Genomic DNA, 24,980 nt, shown 5'->3' with positions numbered 1-24,980 from the left:
TTTTTCCAGGGAGGAGCCAGATAGGTCAGATAGTGACAGTTTTCCAAGGCTGGGGCTTTTGGGAAGCTCCAGTCCTAATGTACTCCCTCCAGTGGTTACCAGGGTGCTGGTTTTCACAGCTGGTTACAAGGCTGTTGCTTTCAAAACTACTGCAGATCTGGGGAGACGGGGGTGGTGAATATCGCACATTTTCTTGCATAAACACTCTCTGAATTGTTGCAAGACTTTGGTTAATTTCCAGAGTTCCAGAAAGTTGAGTTTGACAATTTTGCCAGTGTTCTTGTTGTTTCCATGGAGAAACAGGTTTTCGGAAGTCCTACAGGCGATAGCATACTGTGCACACTCTTCTGTGTCTTAGAGATTGCTCCACGTCAGTATCCGAAGTTTTCTTCATTCTTTTTTTTTACACCTGCATAGCATTCGTTCACCTGCCTGTACCTGATTTAACTGCTCCTTTATCACTGGATGTTTGGGTTGTTTCCAGTCTGTTGCTGTAGTAAATGACTGTACATTCATTTTGTATGCTTAGGAGTCTACCTGGAGGATGAATTCCTAGAAAAGAAATTGATGGGCGTTGGTAGTTTTGATAGATGTTGGTGAGTTTTCCTCCTTAGGGGCTGTACCCTTTAGTTATCCCACCAGCAGTGTGTGGAAGTGGAACTGGCTTTGTCTTGACACCCAGGGCTCGGAGCCAGATTCGGTTCGATGTGTAGGTTTGAGATGTGTAATTTTAAGATCCTGGTCCACAAAGGAGATAAGCTTATTTAACCCAGGGGAATATTTAATTGACCTAGGGTTTTAATTTTGTGGACTGGTTTACAAACCCCACATGTCTACCCTATTATAGAGAGTTATGTGGACCCCCTACCATGTGCCAGACACAATGTCTGGGGCTACACAGCTGAAGACAAGATGGTTTTTATTCTCAAGGGACTGTTTGGTGGAAGAACCACCTTTAATGTTATGAAATGCTGCTTAGATCTTAGAAGAGAGAGTCGTCAATTTAATGTTCTGAGACTATGTCCTGACGACTAGTGTCTGTTTCTTTTGTTGAAATGTAAGTGTTGGTCAGAAGTGTTTGGTCAGTGTGATTTTAGTCCCAGGAACTTGCTGGAAAACCAGAAGTGCTGAATAACCAGCTGCTTCTCACTCTTTTTGGCTTGATCGTGCCTCAGGAGAGACTGCTCAAAGGGCTGTAGTCTAGATTTTATTTAGTTTCCAAGTCAGTCATGCCAAGAGCCAACCCAAGCACTGTAATTAGATTTTTCTTTTCTCCACTGCCTCACTAGTTAGTTAGTTAGATGGCCAGGCACCTTCCTTTTGAGATGATATGGTGTCTCTGTAAGGAGTTAACTTCCTCTGTCGTGGAAAATGGTTCTAGTTCCTGTGAACAAGGGGCAGAAATAATGCTGCTGCTGTTCCTGCTGCTGCCGGGCATGTCTGGAGAACCAGCAGTTTCCTTTAGTTGCCTCTCGGCTTATAAAACCGTCTTTTTGCTGCTGTCTGCTTTGGGCAGGTCCAGAATGGAGAAGGCCAGCTTGGGAGAATGTGATTCACTGCAGGCTGCACTGCCCCCGGGTCTGTTTAGCAGAGCAGGAAATGTGACTCTTTGCAAGTAGAGCATTGGTTATTAAGGGATTTGGAGATGGAAAATGGCCTGCTCCGCCCAGAATGACGAGTGTTTTCCTTTATCCCATCAACCTAGGCTGACTTCTCGAATGGCCTTCCTTGAGCCACTTTTCTTCCTCTGGGCAGTGAGCTTGCTTTACGACGGGCCCCTGACACGCTTTATAATTTCTCTTCCATTACAAATCAGATACTCTTACTGGAAATTTCTTTTTTTGTCTTCTATATCACAAAGCCACAGGGCAAGAGATGAAGATAGCTCAGATTTCGACATCTTGAAATCAAGGTTTATCTCAAATTTTACTGCTGCACACACAAGAAAGTTCTGGCTTTCTGAGCGTGGGTTGTTGGAATGTCCACATTTTGAGCTGCATAGGGAAGCAAGAGAATGAAATTATTTATAATGGACTGACCATTTAAGACAGTTATTCTGCTCTGTCCACCAATCTATTTTACCGCAGAGAAGGAACTGGCACACTTTCCCTGTAAAGGTCCAGATAGTAAATATTTTCACATTTGCTGGCCATGCTCCAGTAAAACTTCACTTCAATAAAAGCAGGCGTCTGTCCGGATTTGGCCCTCAGACTTGCTCTAGAGTCTCCCCTCCCCCACTGGGTCAGTGTCTTCGCTGCTCAGTTGCTTTCCATTATGGGCATTGACAAAAGATTCCTTACAGTTAGACCAGTAATTTAAAAAACAAGTTTGGTCCCTTCCAAAGGCGAAGGATTTAAATATCAAGGATTAAGAGAGGCCTCTGGGAAAACCAGTGGCACTAATATTTAACAAACGACTTTACGATTTTGCTGCAAAAATTACAACACTGCTGGTGAAGGATGTCACCCAGCATGTTAGCACAGAATTTTGTTGAGAAAATTAGAGCAGAATAAATCAGTGTGGAATTCATCCTTGGTTCATTCTTAGCATGTAACCGCAGTTGTAATTTAGGTTTTAAAATATATTTCCCTGATTTCTACTTCTACTTTTCCAAGATAAAGCCCCAATCAATCAGATGTCTTCAAGCAACCTTCTCTGTGAAATAGTCTGCCTTTTCCCCACACTAATTATGCTCAGATAACAAGGGCCTGAGTACCTTGGCTGCTCCTCAGGGGTGGGAAGGAACCGACGCCGAAGGCTGTGTCAGTCCTGTCTGCCTGTGTTTCTGGATCTTGCTGCTTCAGAGAGGTGGTTAGGGCCGTGTCTGGTCAGATCTTCATCTGACATACCCAGGGCTGGGTGGAGGGTTAGAGTGGTCATACGAATTGTTCAGACATTTTCTGAGCCAGCTCTACTGTTTTCGTCTGCCCTCCTCAGTCTCCTAATTATATCAGGCCCGATCCCTACACCTCTGGTGTCGGATGCCCCAAAGACTCCTGGAAAGCCACTTGGAAGGAGAGGTGACCCAACAAAGGCCCAGGAGTGGGGCAGCTTTGGCAGCTTGACAGCGATGAGTACAGGCTTAACCCCTCAAGGAAGACTTCCTTCTGTGCCCGCTAGGCTCTGGAAAGTACTAGGGTCAGCGGGGTAGAATGTGGGCAGTACGACGTCGCACTGACCTGCACTGGACTCGCAGCCTCTCTGTGTCTCCAGCTGCTTGTCTGTACGACGAGGGTCACGGCCGTTCCTAGCTTGCAGAGCTGCTGTTAGGGTGATCTGGCGAGCTGAAGAGCTTAGCACTGGTACCTGAAGGGCTTAGCACAGGGCCCGACGCGCTGTGGGTGCTCAGCAGAAAGCCTGTGTCGAGACCGGGAAGCCTGATTCCCCTCTGCTATCACCGCTGCCTTCTTTCCCTGGCCTCACTGTCGATATAAGCGTCTCGAAGAATTCCCGGTGGGGTCTTCTAATAACGCATGGTGAGATGGGGGCACAGGGTGGCTCAGAGGAGGAGGAAGCTGCCCCGTTGGGTTGTGACGGCTCAGCTCCCCACCTTCCTCTCCCGTTATCGCAGCCCCAACAAGCGAGGCCCGCCGACGTACAATGAGCACATCACTAAGCGCGTGGCCTCCAGCCCGGCGCCCCCTGAAGGCCCCAGCCACCCGCGAGAGCCCGGCACACCCCACCGCTACCGCGAGGGGCGGACGGAGCTGCGCAGGGACAAGTCTCCGGGCCGCCCCCTGGAGCGGGAGAAGTCCCCCGGCCGGATGCTCAGCACGCGCAGGGAGCGCTCCCCCGGGAGGCTGTTTGAGGACGGCAGCAGGGGCCGGCTGCCCGTGGGAGCCGTGAGGACCCCGCTCTCCCAGGTCAACAAGGTGAGTGAGGTGCCCTCCTCATCCCCGAGGGGCCACTGTTGTAGGGATGGGGCGCCGCTACTGTACTTCGGAGTCTGCGGGACTTAGCAAGCTTAGGAAGGGAACGTCTTAAGAAGGGGCTTCCTGCTGCACAAATGGATAACGTGTGCACCTCAAACCGTGACAGCTGCCAGGGCTATGGCGTTCCCTTTCCAGAGGCAGCCAGCGTGCAGTTTCTAGAGAGCCTCTCTGCATACGAACAAATACAGATGTGTAGTCACCCTTCTTAAACACAGGTGATAACATGCTATTCAAAAGGTTTGATGCCTTACTTTTTCAAACACATATACATCAACAGTTTCTCTGGAAGGCTACACCGAACTGGTAACAGTGGTTGCCTTCTAGAAGAACTCCGAACCTTTCAAAATTTTTAAATCACGTGCATGTATTTATTACCTGTGTAATTTTTAGGTTAGCAACTGAGAAGATGGAGGGATGTGCCGAAGACTAGGGGCCCCCCAAGTGCACGGGGAGGCTCCAGAGCATGGTGTCTCCTCAGCAGGCCAGCCGGTTCCAGGGGCCAGTTTTCTGGATTGCACTCTCCTGCTGCCATCCGCAGTTCACTGTTGGCACCCCTGCACTACGGGGCGGCGCGGGGGGGGGGGGGGGAGCCATTTAAACGCTTTTCCTTATCTCCTCTGATTTATGGATAAAATGGGGTGCGTAACAGTAGAAGTACTTACGTAGTGTTGGGGACTCTGCGGTGAGTTCCGCAAGCTCGGCTCACGGCAGGAAGGCGAGGCCTCGTGCTCCTGCACACCCCAGTCTGGGCTTCCTGTTTGCAAAGTGAGCACAGCGGTTTCTGACCTCTGATGGCAAAACCCCCTCCTCCTCCTAGGTCTGGGACCAGTCTTCGGTATAAATCTCAGCCAGAAAACCCAACTCCTCTTGAACTGCAGGAAAACACCAACCGCACTATGGAACGCTGCTGAAGGGGGGACCCCAGTGCCCACGGCGCAGCTGGACCCGGACCTGCCTCAGCACGGACACCCTGCAGCCAGGAGGGGCGTGGGGCTCCTGGGAGCTGCCGGCACCCTCCTGCAGTCTACCCTCTTTGCACTTTGTTACTCTTTCAAAGCATTCATAAACTTTTGTACCTAGCTCTAGCCTGTACCAGTTCATCACAGGAAACCAACCGGGGGCTAACTACGACGTGGTTAGAATCCTAATTAATAGCTACTTTAAGATCCTAGGGTTGGTTGGGTTTTTGTTTTCCTGTTTTATTTTTATTTATTTATTTTTTAAAGACAACAGACTTCTTAATAGATTTGAATAGCACCGTATTTCCTGTTGTAGTCATTTGTAGCAGGTCACACAATCAGGTCTTTACTACCGACATGTATCGTAGAAGAGCCCCTGCCACTGGCTAACCTCCCACGCTCACCTAGGTCCACTCTCCTTCCAGTCCATCCTCACAGATGGCCCTGTCTTACCCAGGGTGACATCTTAGCCAAATGTTTACCGTTCTCATTGCCTTTGATGGCCTTGACGACTTCCCCTCCCACCAGCTGCGAATGTACGGAGGCCATCGGGCCCGGCTCAGAGGCAGTGACTTGGGGCCAAGGGGCCACGAGGAGCTCTTCCCTCCCTGCCCCTCAGCGTCACCCACCGGCCTGCCGTCTCCACTTTCCATGTAGCTCTGGCCAGGAAAGCATGCAACAGACTTGCTCTGAGCCCGGCACCGATGGGGGTCCAGGAGGGGGCCGGGGGCACTCACCTCCTGTCCTGATGGCGCACTCTCCCTGGCTCCCCGGGCTGGGAAGAGCGCCCCAGGAGTTCTGCATGGCGGTTCACTGCATGCGCTGCCCCCCGACCTGGCTGCCCCCTTGGGTCGCTCTGCCAATGCACTAGTTCCATCCCACAGCTCCCGCTGAACCGACACCCTCTGGGACTTGCCAACTCACCGGCCACAAGCTGCAGTCTGTAGCACTGAACAAACAAAAACCAAACGCTCAAGCCTTACGACCAGAGAAGGATTTCAGCAAACCACACCTCACACTTCCACACCTCCCTGCCGACGCCCGCGCGGACAACTCTGCTCACACACAATCCACCAGGTTCTACCCCATGAAAACTGTGACTTCCCAAACGAGCCTCTCCCTAGGGCTAGACTAAGACCAGGAAGTTCAAGAAGGAAGCCGCAGCTCAACTCTCCCATCCCAGCCGGGCGGGGAAGCCCTCCTTAGGTGCCGTGCGGCTCACCCAGTTTCTCTCTCCCCTCCGGCGGTGCGAGGTTCCTGGCAACCGGTAAAGAACCAACTAGAGGCTTCGCAGTTGGCAAGCTAACTAGCGGCCTTATTTCTGCCTTTAATCTCCCACCAGGCCTCTCTTGCTTCTCCACACCTCAAACCACCAGGGCACATCCTAGGTAAGCTGACAGGTAGACCTGTTCCCACCGCAGCTGGCGAACGTGACCGCGTTTTAACCCCCGTGTCCACGGTTCAGCTCACTTTCCAGATTGCAACCTGGCCTGAGTCCCAGCTCCTTCCTGCTCGTCTCTTAACCGAAGTGCTTTCTTGTTTGAAACGCCCACGGCCCTTCCTCCACGTTGTCGCATCCTTGGCCAGTGTCATGCTGTCGTGTTCTATGTGTTGCTTCGTCTTTGGGGTCACACTGCATCCCCTCCCTTCTCCAGGGCAGATCTGACTGAATGTTTGCTGAAGTTTCTGTCTCTTGGTCCACAAGTATTTGGAGAGGTCACTGGAAATTGGTGTTTCAGTCTTGGCATCTCATTTAGGATCTCCACGAGAAATGGGCTTCTTAGCCCTCAAAGTGTATATCGTGTGTCTCATTTGTGAAATGCTTCCTGCTATAGAACTAGCTCAAAGACTGTACATATTTACAAGAAACTTTATATTCGTAAAAAAAAAAGGAAATTGAATTGGTTTCTACTTTTTTATTGTAAAAGGTGCATTTTTCAACTCTTACTTTTGGTTTCAACGGTGGTAGTTGTGGACAGCCATCTTCACTGGAGTGCGGGGAGCTCCGTGTGACTACGGAGATGCCAGTAGGAAATATCGTAACACGAAACCGCAGTCAAAGCTTACTAGCATAAATAAGATTCTAGGTCCAAAAGTACAGGCTTTTTCTTCATTACCTTTTTTATTCAGAACGAGGAAAAGATCACAAGGAACGGTTCAAGATCCACCTTGAGAGGAATGAACTCTGTTGAACAAATAGTCAAATAAAGCAATGATCTAAAATGTTTGCCTTAGTGCAAGACCTCTTCTTTTCTTAAGGGAGCCCATAAAAACCCAAAGTATCGCCACTGTCAGCCTAAGCTTGGGAGCGTGGCATTGGGACCGTCCTTCCTTTCAGGGGAGGCTTCTTCTGGGGGTGAGGGGTGGAGAGCCACACAGGGCTTAGAGCAAGCTGCTCTCCTGGAATCAAGAGACCAGCGACGTTCTCTTCCAGAAGTGCAATGTTGTCGAAGTTTGGTCATTCCTTCCAATGAACCATGAACTGGCTGTTAAGGTCACTTTATAGGACTGCAGAACTGGAAGGCTCCTCACGGCAGTCAGGCCACTTTGAAAGGATTACTGGAGAATGGACTACCCAGCTCTCCTATAATGCAGTTCATAACAAACCGAAAAAACAGGTCACCTTTCAATTCCTCTCATCCATTAGGATAACGCCACCGGTTTTAATGATGTAGATTTCTGGAAGGAGGAATTCGGATCAAGGTAATTTAAAATGTAGACACTTGTCTTTTTAACTAAATGAATTTTTGTAGTCTGCAAGGTAAATTTTTCTAAGATGCTTTAGTTTTGTCAGTATAAACTTTGCTGAGCTAGACAAACATTGGTTTTGGCAAATGGTAATTTTCTCATGGTTCCTGTTGCTTTCAATTTTTATTTTCCAATGAAGTGATCTGACCACAGTCAAATTCTGACTTGCAGGGTCACAGCAAACTTGCTCTGTGACAGGAGTCGTACTTGCGATTCTATTCTGTTCCTCCTTTCTCTTTTACCGCTGGGGATAAAAATCTGCCAACTCTAAGAAAGAAAATAATTTGGAAGATGAACAAGTCAAATGTTGGAACCTTTCTTTCCTTATAAAATTAGAAAAAGTCCACTGAATACCGCTTCAGTTATTGTCCTGAGGAATCCTGGCAGCCACGTAACACTTCAAAAGCGTAAGTAAATGTGGTTTGGTTCCGAGAGGAATGTGCCAGAAAGGTTCTCTGGACCCTAAGCAAGGACCTCAAAGAAACAACAAATTACTCAGCCACACCATAAACTGAGGCCCAGCCGTCCATGCTGCTATCCTACCTCTTAAGCACAAAATTAGCCATCACATTTTCTGCTCTTACAACTTAATTTTCACGAGACTGAAGCAGCAGCTTGCAAAGCAAATTCATAACTGAAATTAGGATTTGGAGACTTAGGCCAAAAAGGGATGATGTGCTTAACAGGACTGACCAGCTAGTTTGTCTTCAGAATTGGGCCTCTTGAACGTGATTTGCTTTAGAAAATATTCATGCAGGTTTAAGTCTAAAGCAATAATGCTAGGCCCACAGGGGTGGGACCAGCTAAGCTTTTGGTCTCACAATACAACAGACTGGCCTGCTCCAGTGGTTCTAAACTAGGGGTGGCTTGGCTCCCTTCCCTTGAGGACACTTTTGGTTGTCACAACTGATGGTACTACTGGCACCTCATGGGTAGAGGCCAGGGCTGCTGCTAAACACCCTACAAGGCACAGGGTGGCCCACATGCCCACCTTCCACAAAAAGCTACCAGGCCCCAAATGTCAATAGTGCTGAGGCTGAGGAAGCTCGGCCTGTTCCAGTCCGATTTCTTTCTTGGCAGTTTAAATACTGCTCATGATGCCAAAAGCATGGAGACTGTGGCTCTAGGCACAGTGTTTATATGAGAAAATGTTTCATCAGTCGCCTAGTCAAACGCTGAGGCTTTTATCTTCCGAAGCCGGGAGGGCAGGGCCGTGGACACCTGGAACTACACAGATGGCCTGGCTTTCTCCCGAGTCTGTCAATGATTAACGGAACTCCTGTTTGCCCTGGAGGGGTCGTTAGAGGTAAAGAACTCTGGAAATGACTTTACTGCTATACACAACTCAGCCTGTCCTTTCAGAGAACCACAAAAAGGGAAAATAAAGTCGATCCAGGGTACACACAACTGGAGCTGTCTCTTGTTCTCACTTGCTGTTGAGTCTTGCAGATGAAATGGGTGAATGCACTCCTGGCAGGTAGAGAAGGCTGGCATCCTCACCCAGGCTCAGGCCCTCTGGCTGTCTTTAGGACAAAAAAAAGACGAGGCAGTTGTGGGAGCTGAGCTCAGTGGCTGATCCCAGAGGCAGGGCACTGGTTCTCCAAGGGTCTGACTCACAGCAGTGGTCACTCTTAGGAAGGCCCTTGTCGATGTTTTTACAATTAGCTGGAATGACCTGTACATACGTTTGTAGCTTACTGTTTTCTCCTGAAGACAATTATAATTGGCATGCCAGGGTAGAAGGCTCTAGCTTCTTTTCTCCACTGATTTGCTGATCAGGCGAGGTGCTAAAAAGCTGGATGGAGGGTTGAGTGGCCCAGAGACTTGGGTCTTCATCAGTGCACTCAAACTGTTTGTAAACACTGGTGGAGGGTCATGTATCAGGAGAATTGAGTTCACGCTCAGAAATGAAATCATGCTCATCTAGAAGTAACTGAGTTAAGCAAAATGAAATGTTGCTTTTCCCTAAAATGGTTGAGTCTCTGACCTTAGCCATGCATGGCATCACTTTGGTGTTCTGTGTTTTCCCATCTTGGCCCTTGGCATCTTGGAGGTTTCCTAACTGAGCTTACAGGGGCACTTTTTCCTTTTCTGGCCCTTGACTTCCTGTCTGTGGCCATATCCCATTCATGGTGTAAAAGCTTTGTGGCTCCCAATGTGAAATGAAAGGAGCCCTAGGGATCACTGAGTGCTAATCCAACCCCTTCCATTTTTCAGGAGAGGAAACTGGGCTAAGAGAGGTCATGTGATTTGCCCAAGGTCACACAGCTAGTCAGGCACTGAACTGGATGACATCCCTAATCTCAGTCCAGTGTCCACACTCCGAGACAGCGGATGGCGGGGGGGAACGGCCAACTCTAACATGAAGCCAGGCTTTGACCAGAGGGAAGGAAAAGACCTTGCCTGGGTCCTTTGATCTTTGGTTTCAATATGCTGACATACGGTTGTGTACCTTGCAATACTACTTTACCCACTAGTAATTTAAAGACCTTACCTTTGGCTCCATAAATTCATTTGTATATACATTTCTGGAGGAAAAAAATATCTTCATTCAAAAGCAATTTCAGTTACACTTTAACCAACCATGTAACCAGTCCTCACCCATAATAGAGAAAGCATTACCTGGGTCATAGGACACCTCAGTGTGGCTTTGCTCCTGTGATTTGGACCAAACAGGGTCTCCTGTTCCATATCCATGAAATAATCTCCATTACTTTTAGCTTCTTGGGTATAGAGACTTTCACCTAGGTCTGTTAGCAGTCTTCTGGACCACGGGGGACTTCCTTTTGTGTTGCTTTTTAAAGAAAATGAAGCCTTTTAGACACATGAACAGCTGTGGAGAATGCTGACACCCACATCCCAGGGTTCTGTGGTTTTGGCTACATTTCCCCACCCTAGCAGTTACTGCCCTGGGAGTCCCCCGTGGCCCCAGGGCTGCAGAGGACTCTTACTGGGTTTACTGGCTCCAAATTAGTTTTTACACTGGATTTTTGGCTTGGCTTTATCTGAACTTTGTGAGCAGAGCTGATCTGCAGGTGAGATTTTCCAACATGATGTTTCCCCCTGCAGCCTGGGGCTGATGACTCCCTCTGAGCCCTGACTCAGGCCAGCAGCCAGATTCTCTAACTCCTGTTACAGAAAAGGCAGTGCTTTTCTGGGCCAACTCATGAAGCAGACTTCCTATCCAAGTGAGGGTGTCAAACCCTGGTCCTGGAGGCCTGTGACTGGGTCCTACCCCACCCCCCCCACCCTCTGAGCCTCCACCATGGGGCCAGGGGCCACGCTCACAGCTCACCAACACAGCAACGGTTTCTTCAATTCTGGTACTTCAATATATCCCTTTTATACTTTTGAGCTTAGCTATGTATTTTCAATTATACTTCAAAAATATTTGATCCACAAAAATAAACTCAAAATGGTTTAAAGACCCATGTAAGACATGACACCGTAAAACTCCTAGAAGAGAACACAGGCGAGACACTCTGACATAAATCACAGCAGTATTTTCAGTCTCCCAAGGCAAAAGAAATAAAAGCAAAAATAAACAAATGGGACCTCATTAAACGTAAACTTTTTGCCCAGCAAAGGAAACCATCAACAAAATGAAAAGACAACCTACAAAATGGGAGAAAATATTTGCAAATGATGCAACCAACAAGGAGTTAATTTCCAAAATATACAAACAACTCATACAACCCAATACCAAACAAACAACCCAATCAAAAAATGGGCAGAGGACTTGAACAGACATTTTTTTCAAAGATGACACAAGCAAAGATGCTCAACATCGCTAATTATCAGAGAAATGCAAATCCAAACCACAATGAGGTAATACCTCACACAGGTCAGACTGGCTATCATCAAAGTCTACAAATAACAAATGCTAGAGAGGGTGTGGAACAAAGGGAACCCTCCTGCACGGCTGGTGGGAAGGTAAATTGGTGCAGCCACTGTGGAGAACATTATGGAGGCTCCTCAGAAACACCTAAGAATAGAACTACCACATGATCCAGCAAATTCCACTCCTGGGTATATACCCAGAAAAAAATGAAAACACTAATTTGAAAAGATACACGTACCCCATGTTCACAGCAGCCCTACTTACAATAGCCAACACATGAAAGCAACCCAGGTGTCCATCAACAGACGACTGACTTAAGATGTGGTGTGTATACACATACATACACACACACACACACACACACACACACACACACACACACACTGGAATATTACTCAGCCATAAAAATAAATGTTGTCATTTGCAGCACCGTGGATGGACCTAGAAAATATTATGCTTAGTGAAATTAAGTCAGAGAACATAAATACTATACGCTACCACTCATCTGTGGAATCTAAAAATAATACAAATGTATACACAAAACAGAAACAGATACAGAAAATAAAATTATGGTTACCAAAGGGGAAAGGGAGGGGAGGGACAAATTAGGGGCACAGGATTAACAGATATAAACTACTATACATAAAACAGATAAGCAACAGGGATTTACTGCATAGTACAGGGAATCATACCCAGTATAATAACCTACAGTGACACGCAAGCTACAAAAAACAGTGACTCACTATGCTGTAGACCTGAACCTAACACGATACTGTAAAATCAACTATACTTCAATAATTTTTAAAAAATAGAAAAGAGTTTTGATTCAGTTTTGGATAGAGGATTTTTATGTATTTCCTGCATCTAGGGTTCCCGCGTCACTTGGGTTTTCGGAGTGGCGCGGCCAATGGCCCGGCTAGGAGTGCCTCCAGGCTTTCCCCACCTCAAGTGGACCAGATGGCCCGAGGGGTTCCCCTTGCTCCCAAATTTATTTACGTTTCCTGATGCCTGGGAAGAAAAGGCTTATTACTAAAGGGACACTGTAACCGTCCATCTTTTTGGTAGAAGGGACAGAGGCCCTTTTAGCTGGTGAGAACAGCTGACTCCAGAACATCCTGGTGTCTTCCAAGAAGGTGTCATGATCCCAGGCTCCCCTGTGGTGCTTGTCAATGAGCAAGAGGCAGCAGGACCTCGGACCGGGGATGCTGCCAACTTGCGCAAGCCAGGGCCCTTCACTGCTGCTTTTCCTCAGCTTCCCCTGTGGTCGAGCGGTTCCATGGGGCTCAATTTTACAGCCTCTTAACGGCCTTCTAATCTGCGTGCAGAATAGGTGGGTCAGAGAAAGGCCCTCAGCCCGGGAGGGAGCCGAGCTGCCCCGTCCACTCACCCCAGAGTGCCACAAGGATGGTACCATTTTCAATGTGTGCCAAGGCGGGAAAAAGACTGAAAAGCACTGCACTGAATAAAGCTCGGGGAGAGCTCCAGTCTCTTCTCCAAATGACTGCACGAAATCAAACCTTCCTCCAAGTGCACATCTGTTATCTTTACAAAGCTTTATTGAAACCTGTACATCAAGGTGACAGTAATTCAGTGTTTTGGAAACAGTAACAAAAAAGGGTATCCCAGACCCAGGTTCGCCAAATAAATATGAGACACCAGGGATATGGTTCCTCCGTCTCCCAGCAGGAACAAAGCGCAGGACGACAGCTTCCACCGACCTGGGACAGGAACCTTGCTAACGGACATGTCTCCGGCATCTCCAAGCCGTGTGGAGAGGTTCGCTTTGGTCCAAAGGATGATTTCCTCACACAAATTCAGAAGGCTGCCGCAAGTTCTAATTTCCTTCCAGAATAAGCAACAGCAATTGCTACAACCTTCTTTGCTAAGGAGGGACCAGAGGTCCCAAGCAAGGTGGCACAGGCTAGGGTAGGGTGCCTCTCCAAAATCTGCGTGCTAACACTGTCACCTCATTACGAATCGAATAAAAAGCTGGACAACCTTCCGGCTAGCGGTGGTCAGTCCGCAGGACCCTCCAGCTTAACGGAGATATCTGGCCATGGTTTTCCAAGTCTGTTCTGAGAACAGATTATTGCTCAGCACAGGTCACATGATCTATAGTCTAGTTGGGGTGATTTAAAAATTGCCCTAAGGCTGTACAGTCAGCCACCTCCGGTTAAAAAAAAATACTTAGTGCACATAAGTGTAAGAAAGAATTGTAAAACTTCATCTGGAAATTAGACAGGTTCTAATTTCTATAGAAATTATGCCTCCCTGGAGCAGGGAATGGAAGACGATCTATTGCTCTGAATTCAGAGGACAGGCAGAGACCAATACCATACTCGCCGTTAGGTCCACAGCCAGGCCTCAGCGGGGACAAGTCAAGACCCACACACAAGATGAGCCTTGGTACCTGCTTCCCGGATTTCCACCAGCAAAGTGGCTCGGGTTCCTTTTTGGCTTAAGAAAAGTCTCCGTGACCAGTTCAGAGGATGTAAATTTAGACCTGCACCGTGGTGTGGGGTGCAGACCGTCTGCTCCCCCTCCCCCCTCAGCCTTGATGAGCCCCAGAGCTCACAGCCACCGGGTGCTAAGAGGACTGTTACAGACTGAGGCGCTCCAGGAGCTGCTGTGTCTGGAACAAACCTTCAAGTAGGAGTAGAGCGGGTACGAAATGTCTTCTAAAGAGCGTGAAATGGGAAATTTACAGTCCATCCTGTCTAGCGAAAAGCATGCACGCGTGGAGCCCGGTGGTGCACACTGCCCCCTGGGGCCCACGGCTGGCCCCAGCTCTTCATATGGGCTTGTATAACAAGGTGGTGACGTATTTTTTCTTGTACCGGTGGGTCGCGCTGAGCACCATCACTCCGTCCTGAGGAAGAGGCGGAAATCACCAAAGGCAGGACTAAGTCAGGAGGCTCAAAGTTTAGGGAGCGTGAGAATCATCAGGAGGCCTGAGTAAAGCAGGTTCCTGGGCCTCCCTTCGGAAGAGGAGCCTACGGGTCTGGGCCAGGTCCCGGAAGCCGCCCTTCAGGTAAGTATCGATACTGCAGGTAGTGCCGTCGCTAGGGGGCCTCAGAGCACACTTGGAGAAACACAGTAAGTAACAAACACGTCCTTACCTTAATGGAAAGTGCATAGAGGTGGTTCAGCATGACGTGGTTGGGCTCAGGGAGCAAAGCTGGATCACACTGCGGGGGAGCAAAAGCAGATGTGTGCACTTCAGATTTGGAAATCAAGATTCTCCCCTGTGTTTCACGGCACTGGATTTCAGAGGGAAGGAGGCAGGCTCTCAGGCCCCTTTCTTCCTTGTCAGGCAGTGAAAGGGCTTGTGCACGATGACTGGGTGGGCGAGGGGTCATGCCTGGTGCTCCAACTAAGGGGCGCCCTCGGGGTCTGCTGGGCACACTGGTGTGCATCTCTGGCCAGGCTTCATCTAGATTGTGGGCCGTGGCTCTGTCCTCTCTTTGGAGGAGGGGCAGGAAGAAAGCCGTGCAGTGAAGGGGCTTTTAGAAAAAGCGGGAAGAAATGATCAAAACTCAACACTCCTGAGCAGTGTGTTGCAAACTCATGTCTCTGAGACTCAGACGGGGAGCCTGAAGAATGCACTGGATGACTGGGGGAGGGGAGAGGCGCTCTTACTCCGTAAGAGCTCACAGACGAGCCAATGTTGCCACACCTTCCTATTTTTTCAGAGAAGCCAGAAATCCAGGTTTTTCTTTCTTTTTCCCCCAACGTACACTCCCCAATTTTATAAATGCTAATTCAAAACAGAAAAAGCATCCAGTAAAAGCCGGCTCAGCTGTCAGATGTGTGCTTGGGGGGGGCGCCCCCAAGAACAGCGAGTCCCTGGGGGACACACCGTGACTGCTGCGGGGATGCCTGCACGTGTACACCTCCAGCCCCCTGCTCAGCACACGTGCACCCACTTCTGTGTGGCGTCTAGAGCAGCAGCAGTTACCTGATCACCCTGGAGCGTCTGCCTGTTAGGTGGTGGCCTGGACAAGGCTGAAGAACACCTGGACTCCCAAGAATTATGGCTACGCTGCACAGTCCAGAGCCGGGGAACCAGGCAGCTCAGGTCAAACAGGATGGAAAATCAAACGCGGGGAATAATGGGGTGCTCTTCAGGATTCAGCAGGAAGCACACTTCTTTTTATAAGTAATATCAATTTCCCAGAGGCAATGCGTGTTACCCACATACCCCAAATTTTGATCCATGAGCCCTGAGGTTTCTGAAAGCAATTTGGGGATTAAAACTAGATTCTGGAACTTCCCTGGCAGTTCAGTGGTTAAGACTTCGCGCTTCCACTGCAGTGGGTGTGGGTTCGATCCCTGGTTGGGGAACTAAGATCCCACATTCCGAGCGTGGCAAAACAAACGAACAAGATTCTAAAATCTGGGGGCCAGAGGAGGAATTCCACCATGCAGCTTGCTGAGAAGAGGCGGTTATGTATTTTGTCATGAAATTTGAGGTGGGAGTGGAACACAAGAGGAAGGGCTCAGAAAGGCTTTGTGGGATGGGGAGGCCCACTCTGGGAACATCTTGTGAGTAGCCCGTTCCCACGTCAGAGGGGGACCCCGGCAGTTAACACCGATGGGTGACAATGAACATTTTCATGAGCTGCCTTGCAAGATGTGCACCGAGGGGAGCAGCTGAACGTGACCGTGGAGGACGGTCTGGGCAGATGTCTGGTTACTCACAGAAATCCCTGTGTCCTTGTTCAGGATGACCTGGAGAAGATGTGGCGGGAGGATGGGTGGTGCTTTAAACCGTTCCTCTGGTTTCCAGATGTAAGGCTCCTGATGGTAGGGTCCTGGTGGGGAACTGGACAGCTCTGTTGGGAGATGGTGACAGGACATTTACTTGGAAAATTAGGAGTCCTGGGAACAGTCTCAATTTGTGGTGACATTTAGTTTTCCATGTCTCCTGTTCCCTCAGTACAGATTTATATTCTCTTAAAGGATATACTGGCCCCAAGGGGGAAGAGCAGAGGCAATGAGAAAACACTTCTGGAATTTGAGTGACAGGCATAAAACTCAAGCAGTGAATTCAGACGCTCTGGTGGCAGACAGCAGTCGTGGCAAAGCAGTGAGTCTGGGACCGAGTCGTGGGAAGCTGCTCACAGTGACCTGACCCTACAGCCACCGCAGGCCGACACGTCCTCCTCGCTGCAGGCCGGGCTGGCAAGTACAGCACAGAAGCTCCAGGCTTCTAGTGAGGCTTATGCGGCTGGGCCCAAGTGCGGCGCGCCAGCAGCCAGAATAAAACCGAAGATAAAGCAGCCTGTTCACAGAGGCGCCGGCGCGTTTCAAAACTAAAACAAAGAGAAGTTGAAGACCTGACCTCTAGAGGCTCTCTGCCTCCAGCGCTCTCCGGTTCCTCTTAAACTCATGCTGGAGTATCCCCATTATACAGATATAGTAAGAAGCTTCTAGAAGTGCAGTGCTCCGTAAGCTTCAAAGCTGCTCACTCAGTGACATCTGGCCAGCTGGCGGGGACTGAGCTGTGATCCAAAGGACACCTGGGATGTGTCTGGCCGCCGAGACTCGTGCTGTCCCCGTAAAGCTGAGATGGCTTGGCTCCGCCAATTCCTTCCACGTCATTCTCTACGGGACAGACTCCCTTCACACAACCCAGCCCTATCACAGCAGGAAACTGAGAAAGGCATTCAGTGCAGAAAACTGAGCCTTTAGGAGTCAATATGTATTTTGAGAAAGGGAGTGTCTAAGTATGAGAAGAGTATGGAGAGCTGAAGTTGGTTTCCCAGCAGTGAGGGGTCAGCTTCCGTTCCCCAGGCAACCTCTGCTGCACAATCTTGACTAAAAGCTTTGGACTGTGGCGTAAAATTTCACTTATCAGCAAGTAAGGGATATCTGGGCATTTCCCCCACCCCCCAATTCCCACCTGTCTGAATAAAACAGAAATGACTTCTCTGAAAGACCAGTTAGCTACCCAGAGCAGAGAATGCTATTTTTGGATTTCCAATTCCTGCTCAATAACATGACTTGTCAGCCACGTGGTCCACCTGCCAGTGTGAGTTCTGAGCTGATAAAGAGTTAAGAGATCCTGGGGGCAGGACCTCCAGGCCCAGGCAGGTGACAATGAAGAATCATCCTGTGAACTGAACCCGTTTTCCTAGACGGTCAGGCACAGTCCCGGGGAACCTTCACTGCTTCCCATAGGGGTCCTGGGACGGTTTGAGGCCCTGCAAGAAGGGGCAGTGCAGCTGGTGTGAACACGGTCGATGCCAACGCATCCTTCTCCCTGCGTAGCACATACTGTTTCCAAGCAGTTTCTTCCTGGGGGTTTGGATGCAAAGCAATTTACTGAAAGTTCGATGATCGGACGACTCTTGGAAGATGGGAGAGTTTTACTAGGACCATACTGAGCAGGTTGTGCTGTGTAGCCTGTTCTGTGGTGAGCCTTACCCCACCCCCACCCCCGCGCCAAGAAGGGATTCTGACAAGGTGCTCATGGACCACGCAAATGACGCCAAGGTCACTGAGGGGTCAGTTTATCACCTGTCGGGCTGAAACTCTCCAGGTGCCCCGAGCAGGCTGGCTTCCCCAGTGCTGGCCCCTCACCGACCCGATGCAACTCTCTAGGGCCTCTTGGGCCTGCCTTGGCACAAGACCAAGCTCTGGTTCCGTTTCCAGTGTCTGCTCTCTGTGGCCAAGCAGACCTATGGAATCCTGGAGATGACCCAAAAAGTGACTTACGGGTCCCTCAGAGCTAGATTTTAGCAACCTGACCTGACACAGAGTTAGGAATAGTTTTGTGGCTCTTTGGGGAGCTACGGACACCCACCGATTGGGCGGCTCCCACTCAAGAGCGAGAGGCAAGAGAAACAAGGTATTTCTAATCTATACAGCCCCCACCGGCACACACGTGGTAAAAATAACTGCTCATACCAGACACGTCGGAGCACTTTTGGGAATCCACCATTAAAGCATCAAATACTTCAAAGTCAGTTTTCTTCACTTGAATGATGTTGTTTACGGTGCCAAGCTGGCTGGTCACTATCGGCTGGAAGAGACAGACAGGCAGAAATCACAATGTGGACGGTCTCTAGAGGTGTCTCCAGAGGATCCAGCAGCCTGGCTGGAAGGTCTCATCTCCTCGCTGGCCCACCTGCTCATCTCAGTCAAGGATGCCAGTAGGCTGACAAGGAGCGCTGCTATCTAGCTCGGCCACGCACAGGGACTTTGACCAGCAGGACAAAGGGACCTGGCAACTTGTCTGGATTGTGGGAGCGGCCAGAGGACCAAGGGCGGGAGGAAGGGTACCTCAGAAGGGTCGTGTGTCCACTGACCATCCACGAAGAACTTGTACTGATGCTCTCCTTCCGGCAGGTCCAGGATGGCTACAAAGTTATTGTGGCTGCAAGAAAAAGGGAAGCAGACGATGTTAGCGGGGTGGGCTGCCCTCTTAGCTGACTTGCAAAACCAGCCACGGAACAAAACTTCCACGTAAAATCAAGGGTTCAGCTGCACGAGAAATAAACATTCTTCACCAATTTAGACAATTCAGTATAATGATCTCAATCTGGAAGAGCTACCAGGAAGCGGCATCGTAAGAGGTTTCCTGGAAAACTCGCTTTGCTCAAACACCAGGAGTCCACATTCCTACCATCAAAAGGTCAACGAACAGTCATTCGTCCTCAACTTGTGTGCAAAATAACACCTGGCAGCCTGGATGCCAAGGAGGATGGCAGCACAAGATAAACAGCAAGCCGCCCGCCAAGTTTTACCCTTTGCTAGCTTGCCTAGCTCAGGACAGGGGATCAATTTCACAGGATGTACCAACAGTTCCCTAAAGCAACTCGTGTAACTACTAAAAAAAAGGCTTCCACGAAACCGCTCTCATTTGATTGTTTTGTTCTTCCGACTAGCATGCCTTGTAACTGGGCTGAGTGGCTCCCTCCTACACCAACTGGACCCCTGGAAAAGCAGGCAGCTCCTTATCAAGAACCAGGCCTGGCCCAGCAGGGCACGACTTCTTCCTTTGTTTCATCAAGAGGACTTTCTAGTGAAGATGCTTTTCCACTGACAATCTGAGACAGCCGTCCATGCTAGGGTGTCTGAGCAAGTGTCTGGCTATAGTCGTGCTAATGGCGCCTACATAATGTGTACCTTCCAAACACAAGTGATACAGAGTCCACGTCAGAAGGAAGCTCGGAGATCATCTGGTCCAACGTTCCCTTCTCACAGAGAGGAACACGGAGGCTCAGCTCAGCCAACAAGGACTGAAACCCCGCTCTGTCCACGGCGCTAGGAATAGAGTTCTCTTTCTGAAAACAGTCCTGCTGAACAGACGCAAAGCTAGAATACCTGAAGTGCAAGGTGTCTGTGAAACGGAAATGCTCATAACTGTGCAACGTTTTCTTCTAAGTGTGCTCTAAACCTAGCACGACTCCTTGGTGTGTGAGATTTGAACCCTGTGAATAATTAAGCACAACTATTTTTCCATTCAGCATCAACTTTATAAAAACATCCTCTTCTATTCACCCACAGGAGTCCTTCAGAAACCAGAGTAGCCCTGGGTTAAGACAAGTCGATGAACACACCCAGGCGATTACCTTCTTGTGAGGGGAAGTTTATTCCAATTGTTGAAGGACCCAGATAAGTAAACTTCCTTTCCGCCCCCCGTCCATCGAAACACAGTTGGCCGAGCCTGGGCAGGAGCTTTGTCGTTCACTTCCAGATCGTGCTGCCAGGCCAGGAACTCCTCCTTCTCCGGAGCCTGGAAGCAGAGCGCTTGACTCAGGAACAGGAAGCCATTAGTGAGCTCCCTGCAAGAGACAATTACCCTCATACTGACAATTCATTCTAAAGACGCAGCTGTCGCTACCCAGGTTCATATTCCAGCTCGTTAACTCACTTGCAAAATGGAGTTGATAAAAGCACCTATTTCTTAAGGTTATTGTGCAGGCTGAGTGAGACAAGACAGCCCGTGTAAAAAGCTCTGCATAGTGTCGGACCCAGAGCAGGCGCTTCGTAATTATTAGCTACTGTTACTGCTGTTATTTAGGAGGTCGTCATCAAAATTCTAGAAGTTATAAAGCTCACTTGCAAGAAGGCAGTGAATGAATTTGAGATTAGCTTAATAAATGTCATTCTCCTCCCTTAATTAAGCAAGATTTGAAGTACATGAAAAATTACTAGGGACAATTCCAGAGCTGTCAACTTGAAAACTGGCAAGCCCAGGTGCTGAGGAAGGCAAAAGCTAATCACCGAGTGCTGTCCAGGCACCAGGGAGAAAAAGATAAGACAAAGACTGACGTTCATTACGGTAAACAGTAACTTCTTATGTGGGCAGCGCTGTATAAAGGAGGTGTTCCGGGACGAGAGACAAAAAACACATCTGACTCTGGGTGTGGTTTTGGATCTCTTACATTTTTCCTAGTCAGAAGCCAAAGAGCAGGAGTTCTAGGCTGTGATAGACTCTTAAAAGGTCTGGAGCAGGTTTCTAGCGCCTTCAATTCAAATACTGACCTGAGCTCATTTAAAAGATACCTGCATTTCTGTGACCTTTAACAAAATTTACAGATTAAAGAATAACAGACTGCAATCCCTTTCCACTGAGGGTGTGGTAACTAGCCACAGCCAAAACGGTGAGTAAGCATAGTTAAAAGAATTCACGACTTGCTTTCTGTATCCGAGCATTCAATCCAGTTTGTCTGCTACATCATTTCAGTAACTTCTGTGGAAATGATAATGGAAATTATTTAAATCATTCTCTACAGATCATCTGTATGCTAAACATTTCTTATAAGAGTTTTAAAACAACACAAGAACAAATATTTCTTAAAGAAAGTAGGTTGATTCTTACGGTATCTTAAATGGCTGCCCTTGGGCCAAAATTATTTCTAGGGGAAGAGATGTCAAATCATTGGATAAACAGGATTCCAAAGTTCACTTTGCACACAGCTTCAGGAATGCAACAAATTCAGAAAGCAAGTTGAAATCACAGGCTGGAGGGCCAAGTAAAAGCAGACTCTTTAGGGGTTTCCCTGGTGGCGCGGTGGTTGAGGGTCCGCCTGCCGATGCAGGAGACGCGGGTTCGTGCCCCGGTCTGGGAAGATCCCACATGCCACGGAGCGGCTGTGCCCGTGAGCGATGGCCGCTGAGCCTGCGCGTCCGGAGCCTGTGCTCCGCAACGGGAGAGGCCACAGCAGTGGGAGAGGCCACAGCAGTGAGAGGCCCGCGCACCGCCCAAAAAAAAAAAAAAAAAAAAGGCAGACTCTTTATAGGTTAGCCTCAAAGCCAAGATTCAGGTGAGGATATAAGATAAGAATGCGATCACCCAAGCCAGCATCTGAGGGAAAATGAGTACAGCTGGGATGAGTTGCCAATTAGCCTAATGGGCAATGATGATTAATAGGCAACTAGATACTAACAGAATGTGTGTGTCGGAGGGGGAAGAGGTGCTTGTCATCTTTCCTAAACCTACTTGTTGCAGTGCCCTTTAAGTATTCAGTTGTTCACTTCTTTAGGATATACCACATACGCATCAGCTGGCAGAATCACTAAGTATTCTTGGACCGGGCTCTGCCCCTAGAAACTGACCACATCAGGTGGTTAGCAGGAAAAGTGGCTGAAGCAGGAATGGAGAACCTGTCTTTAGAGTTTTTAATGAGTTAAAGCAGACCGCAGCAGGACGCCCAAATCTGGCCTGCAAAAATGTTTGCTTTGGCCCGTTTAAAATATTGTCATATATAAACAATAGGAGCGAGAAGCCGAGCAGCTGGCTGCCTCCTTCAGACTGATTCACTTACTCACTGACCTCCGGAAGTCAAATTACTTTTCTATGCCTGCTCTAAAGGGTGAACCACAACTTTTCAGCAGAACTAAAGACCTCTGGCAGCTGCAGTCAGCTGTTCGACTCTACGTTCACCTTACACATGTTCTGGTTTATCTCCAAAACTGAAAGTTAACTGCAAAACTATTACAAAAAGCGCCAGTCTGCGTAAAGGTGGTGGAAGATTTCTCAGAGCTGTGAAATTAATCATACCTAAGAGAAAAGCAGAGACTGGGACTCAATTACTGCTAGAGCCACGATCTTAATTAATTAAGAATTTGAACCTGTCTCAGAGCTGCCTCTTCCTTAATGATGTTAAACGAAGTGAATTCCTCCTCCCTCAGGGTGACTTTCTCGTATCGGTAATTAGACACAGGTTCCTGAGCTGCTAAGAGGATTCTCCCACTTCTGATGATTAGAGGGGATACGAGGGGAAGGCTCTAGGAGATTTCAACATTAGTCAAGGGGAATCAGATTCCCACACCCCCATTACCTTGATTTCCTCGGAGTGGAAGAGGTCAGCGTCCTCGGGGCTGTCCATCAGGATCTTGGGCCTGTCCCCATCCTTGGAGCCCCCCGAGCTGTCCCCTCGGGGCGTCTTGTGGCCGCCCTGCCGGTCCAGCGCAGCGCGCTCGCTGCTCGTGTTGCCCATGGCGGAGGTAGCCGGACAGGGGGCCTCACTCCAAGGGAGGAACAAGTGACTCCCGGTACCTCCACCAGGACCCTAGGAAGGAGTCGGAGCACCGGGTACCACACCCCTCAGGGTAGGATCCGGGGTCGGGATCCGGCTTGGGCCGGGTAGCAGGGCTGCCGAGGTCTCACAAATGCGCTTTACCTGCTGCTCAGGCCGCCGCAGAACGAACACACCGAGCGCTAGGAAAACTCGACTCTCTCCCAAGAACTCCCCCACGTCTTAACAACTTCCGCTTCCGACACTTGCGCAAAGCGACCCAACCCACAGGGTTGGGAGTGGTTGCGGTGGGAGAAGCGCGCGAGGCGAACTTGACCTCACTTCCGCTTCCGGTCCAGGTCAGCGCGTTGGCAAGCACCCAGATGGTCCCGGCGGGCTCCGGAGGGCGCAGTCGCAGTTGGCCGCTCCGGCCGGTCCAGGACGTGGCTGCTGAGGGCCAGCAGGGGGCGCAGAAGCGCGCAGGCCATCTGGGCCGCCCTCCCCGCTCTGGGATGAGCTATGGTGTTAGTTATCTCGGTTACTTTTGCCCACTTCCAGTTGATTCTACACTTTACAGCCAAAGGGGTCGTTCTAAAGGGCAAATCTAATTAAGACTCCTTAAAGCCCTTTAATGCGCTAGCTTTCACGCCTTTGAGTGCCTTAGAATCACGTGGAGTGCCTGTTTAAAATGCAGATTCACCTGCCCCTAATCCCCAGAAATTATGATTCCAAAGCTCTGGCGTGGGGTCTGCAGTTTAATAAGCACTCCAGGTGATTCTTATGCAGAGAGTCTTGCAGGTGTTTGAGAAAATGACAGACCATTAAACTCTCTGGAAACTTCTCACGTCTAGCAGCTTGGGGGTTGTAAAATGCTGGAATTATTCGTGTATTTTCAAAAAATTGAGTGCACAGCCTTTTGACAGGTAATTTTGCAAGCTATTTTAAAATCACTTCGAACACATAATTCTGCATAAAATGCATTTATTAGCGTTTGTCATTTACTGTGGCCAGTGCTTCAGCAAGAAGTGTGTACACATGTGGTGCTAAAATATTCTAATCTCCTTGTTGCTCACTGTTAGGATTTTTGTTGGTGGTGGTGGTGTGTGTGGTAGTGGCGTGTGTGTTTGCATGCGAGTATGCCAAAATGCTTTGCATTTGCTGGGCCTGGTCATGCATTTTGTCCACTGAACAAACATTTATTTAGTACCTACATAATGCCAGACATTGTGTGACGTAAATGGGAGACACAGATGATTAAGATATGGGGAATTTGGCAGTATCTGTAAAATTTTTAAAAATGCACCTTCATTTTGGTGCACAAATTTACTTCTAGAAAACGTCTACAGAAATACACATGTGAAAATTATATGCAATATGTTCATTTGCAGCATTGTTTCTAATGCCATAATACATTAATTGTAAGATGCACATTTTATTTCACATTTTAATCTCTGAAACAGGGTGCATCTTACAATCAATGGAATCTTAGATTTGATGAAATAAGGAAATGGAAAACTGCAGAATCCTAAAAAGTTTGTCAGTAGGAGAATGGCTAAATGAATTAAATACATTCATTTTATAGAATAATGAGTAACTTTTAAAAAGGAGGAAATAGAATTATGTGGGCAACTATAGAGAAGTGTCTATGACATTCCAAATCCCCAAAGCAAGTGGCAGAACAATAGAGGTTTTAACAGCATGAGCTCTGAAGTCAGCCTGCCTCGGTTCAAATTCTGGCTTTACCACTTAGTAGTATCACCTGGTTTCCTCTTTTGTGAAATGGGGAATAAAAAACACCGACCTCATAGGCTTGTTTTGTGAATTAATTGAGAACACACAGGAAAAGTGCTTAGCATAGCACCTGACACTTAGTAAGCATCCAATAAACACTAGCACTTTTATGAGCATCATTATGCTTACAAATGGAAAGTTCTGGGAAGATGTACAACACGCTGTTAACAGTGGTCCCCTCTTGGGAGAGGACTCAAATTGGAAACAGGAACAGATAGGGGATTTTCACTTTTTAGTT

General features: G+C 48.5%; 2 protein-coding genes and 1 long non-coding RNA gene across 5 annotated transcripts in view; 1 reads left to right on the top strand and 2 right to left on the bottom strand.

Moving 5' to 3' along the window:
* Positions 1 to 5,634, top strand: part of CIT (citron rho-interacting serine/threonine kinase) — a gene marked incomplete at its 5' end in the record, with an annotated part of 169,926 nt that extends 164,292 nt beyond the window's left edge. For all 3 annotated transcript variants that reach the window (XM_082852595.1, XM_082852596.1, XM_082852594.1), the window contains 2 exons: positions 3,572 to 3,872; positions 4,750 to 5,634. In XM_082852595.1, coding sequence (XP_082708721.1) covers positions 3,572 to 3,872; positions 4,750 to 4,773 — 325 coding nt within the window. In that variant the 3' untranslated portion in view covers positions 4,774 to 5,634. The remainder of the gene's footprint in view (positions 1 to 3,571; positions 3,873 to 4,749) is intronic.
* LOC309970296 lies at positions 4,554 to 11,822 on the bottom strand. The gene is made up of 3 exons (XR_014326679.1): positions 10,262 to 11,822; positions 5,629 to 5,840; positions 4,554 to 4,686 (listed from the first exon to the last, which is right to left on the bottom strand). It is a non-coding gene; the product is annotated as an uncharacterized lncRNA (long non-coding RNA).
* A 604-nt stretch (positions 11,823 to 12,426) lies between these two features.
* Positions 12,427 to 23,197, bottom strand: PRKAB1 (protein kinase AMP-activated non-catalytic subunit beta 1). Its single transcript, XM_082852859.1, has 7 exons — positions 22,775 to 23,197; positions 20,060 to 20,223; positions 18,768 to 18,861; positions 18,393 to 18,507; positions 16,182 to 16,315; positions 14,600 to 14,668; positions 12,427 to 14,349 (listed from the first exon to the last, which is right to left on the bottom strand). The coding sequence occupies exons 1-7, from the start codon at positions 22,931 to 22,933 to the stop codon at positions 14,272 to 14,274; spliced, it is 813 nt and encodes a 270-aa protein (XP_082708985.1). The 5' UTR covers positions 22,934 to 23,197; the 3' UTR covers positions 12,427 to 14,271.
* Between the last annotated feature and the right edge of the window lie 1,783 nt (positions 23,198 to 24,980).

The sequence above is a fragment of the Leucopleurus acutus genome, assembly GCF_964270905.1.
Source record: "Leucopleurus acutus genome assembly, chromosome: 13".
In the NCBI taxonomy this organism is placed as follows: domain Eukaryota; kingdom Metazoa; phylum Chordata; class Mammalia; order Artiodactyla; family Delphinidae; genus Leucopleurus; species Leucopleurus acutus.
Note: the sequence above shows the minus strand (reverse complement) of the source record. Positions and strands in the feature narration are given on the sequence as shown.

Coding starts and splice junctions, on each gene's coding strand:
- PRKAB1 (XM_082852859.1), bottom strand. CDS start 22,933: ATGGGCAACACGAGCAGCGAGCGCGCTGCGCTGGACCGGCAGGGCGGC. Junction 18,862..20,059: donor AAACTTCCCCTCACAAGAAG/GTAATCGCCTGG, acceptor TTTTTCTTGCAG/CCACAATAACTTTGTAGCCA. Junction 18,508..18,767: donor GGACACACGACCCTTCTGAG/GTACCCTTCCTC, acceptor TGTCTCTTCCAG/CCGATAGTGACCAGCCAGCT.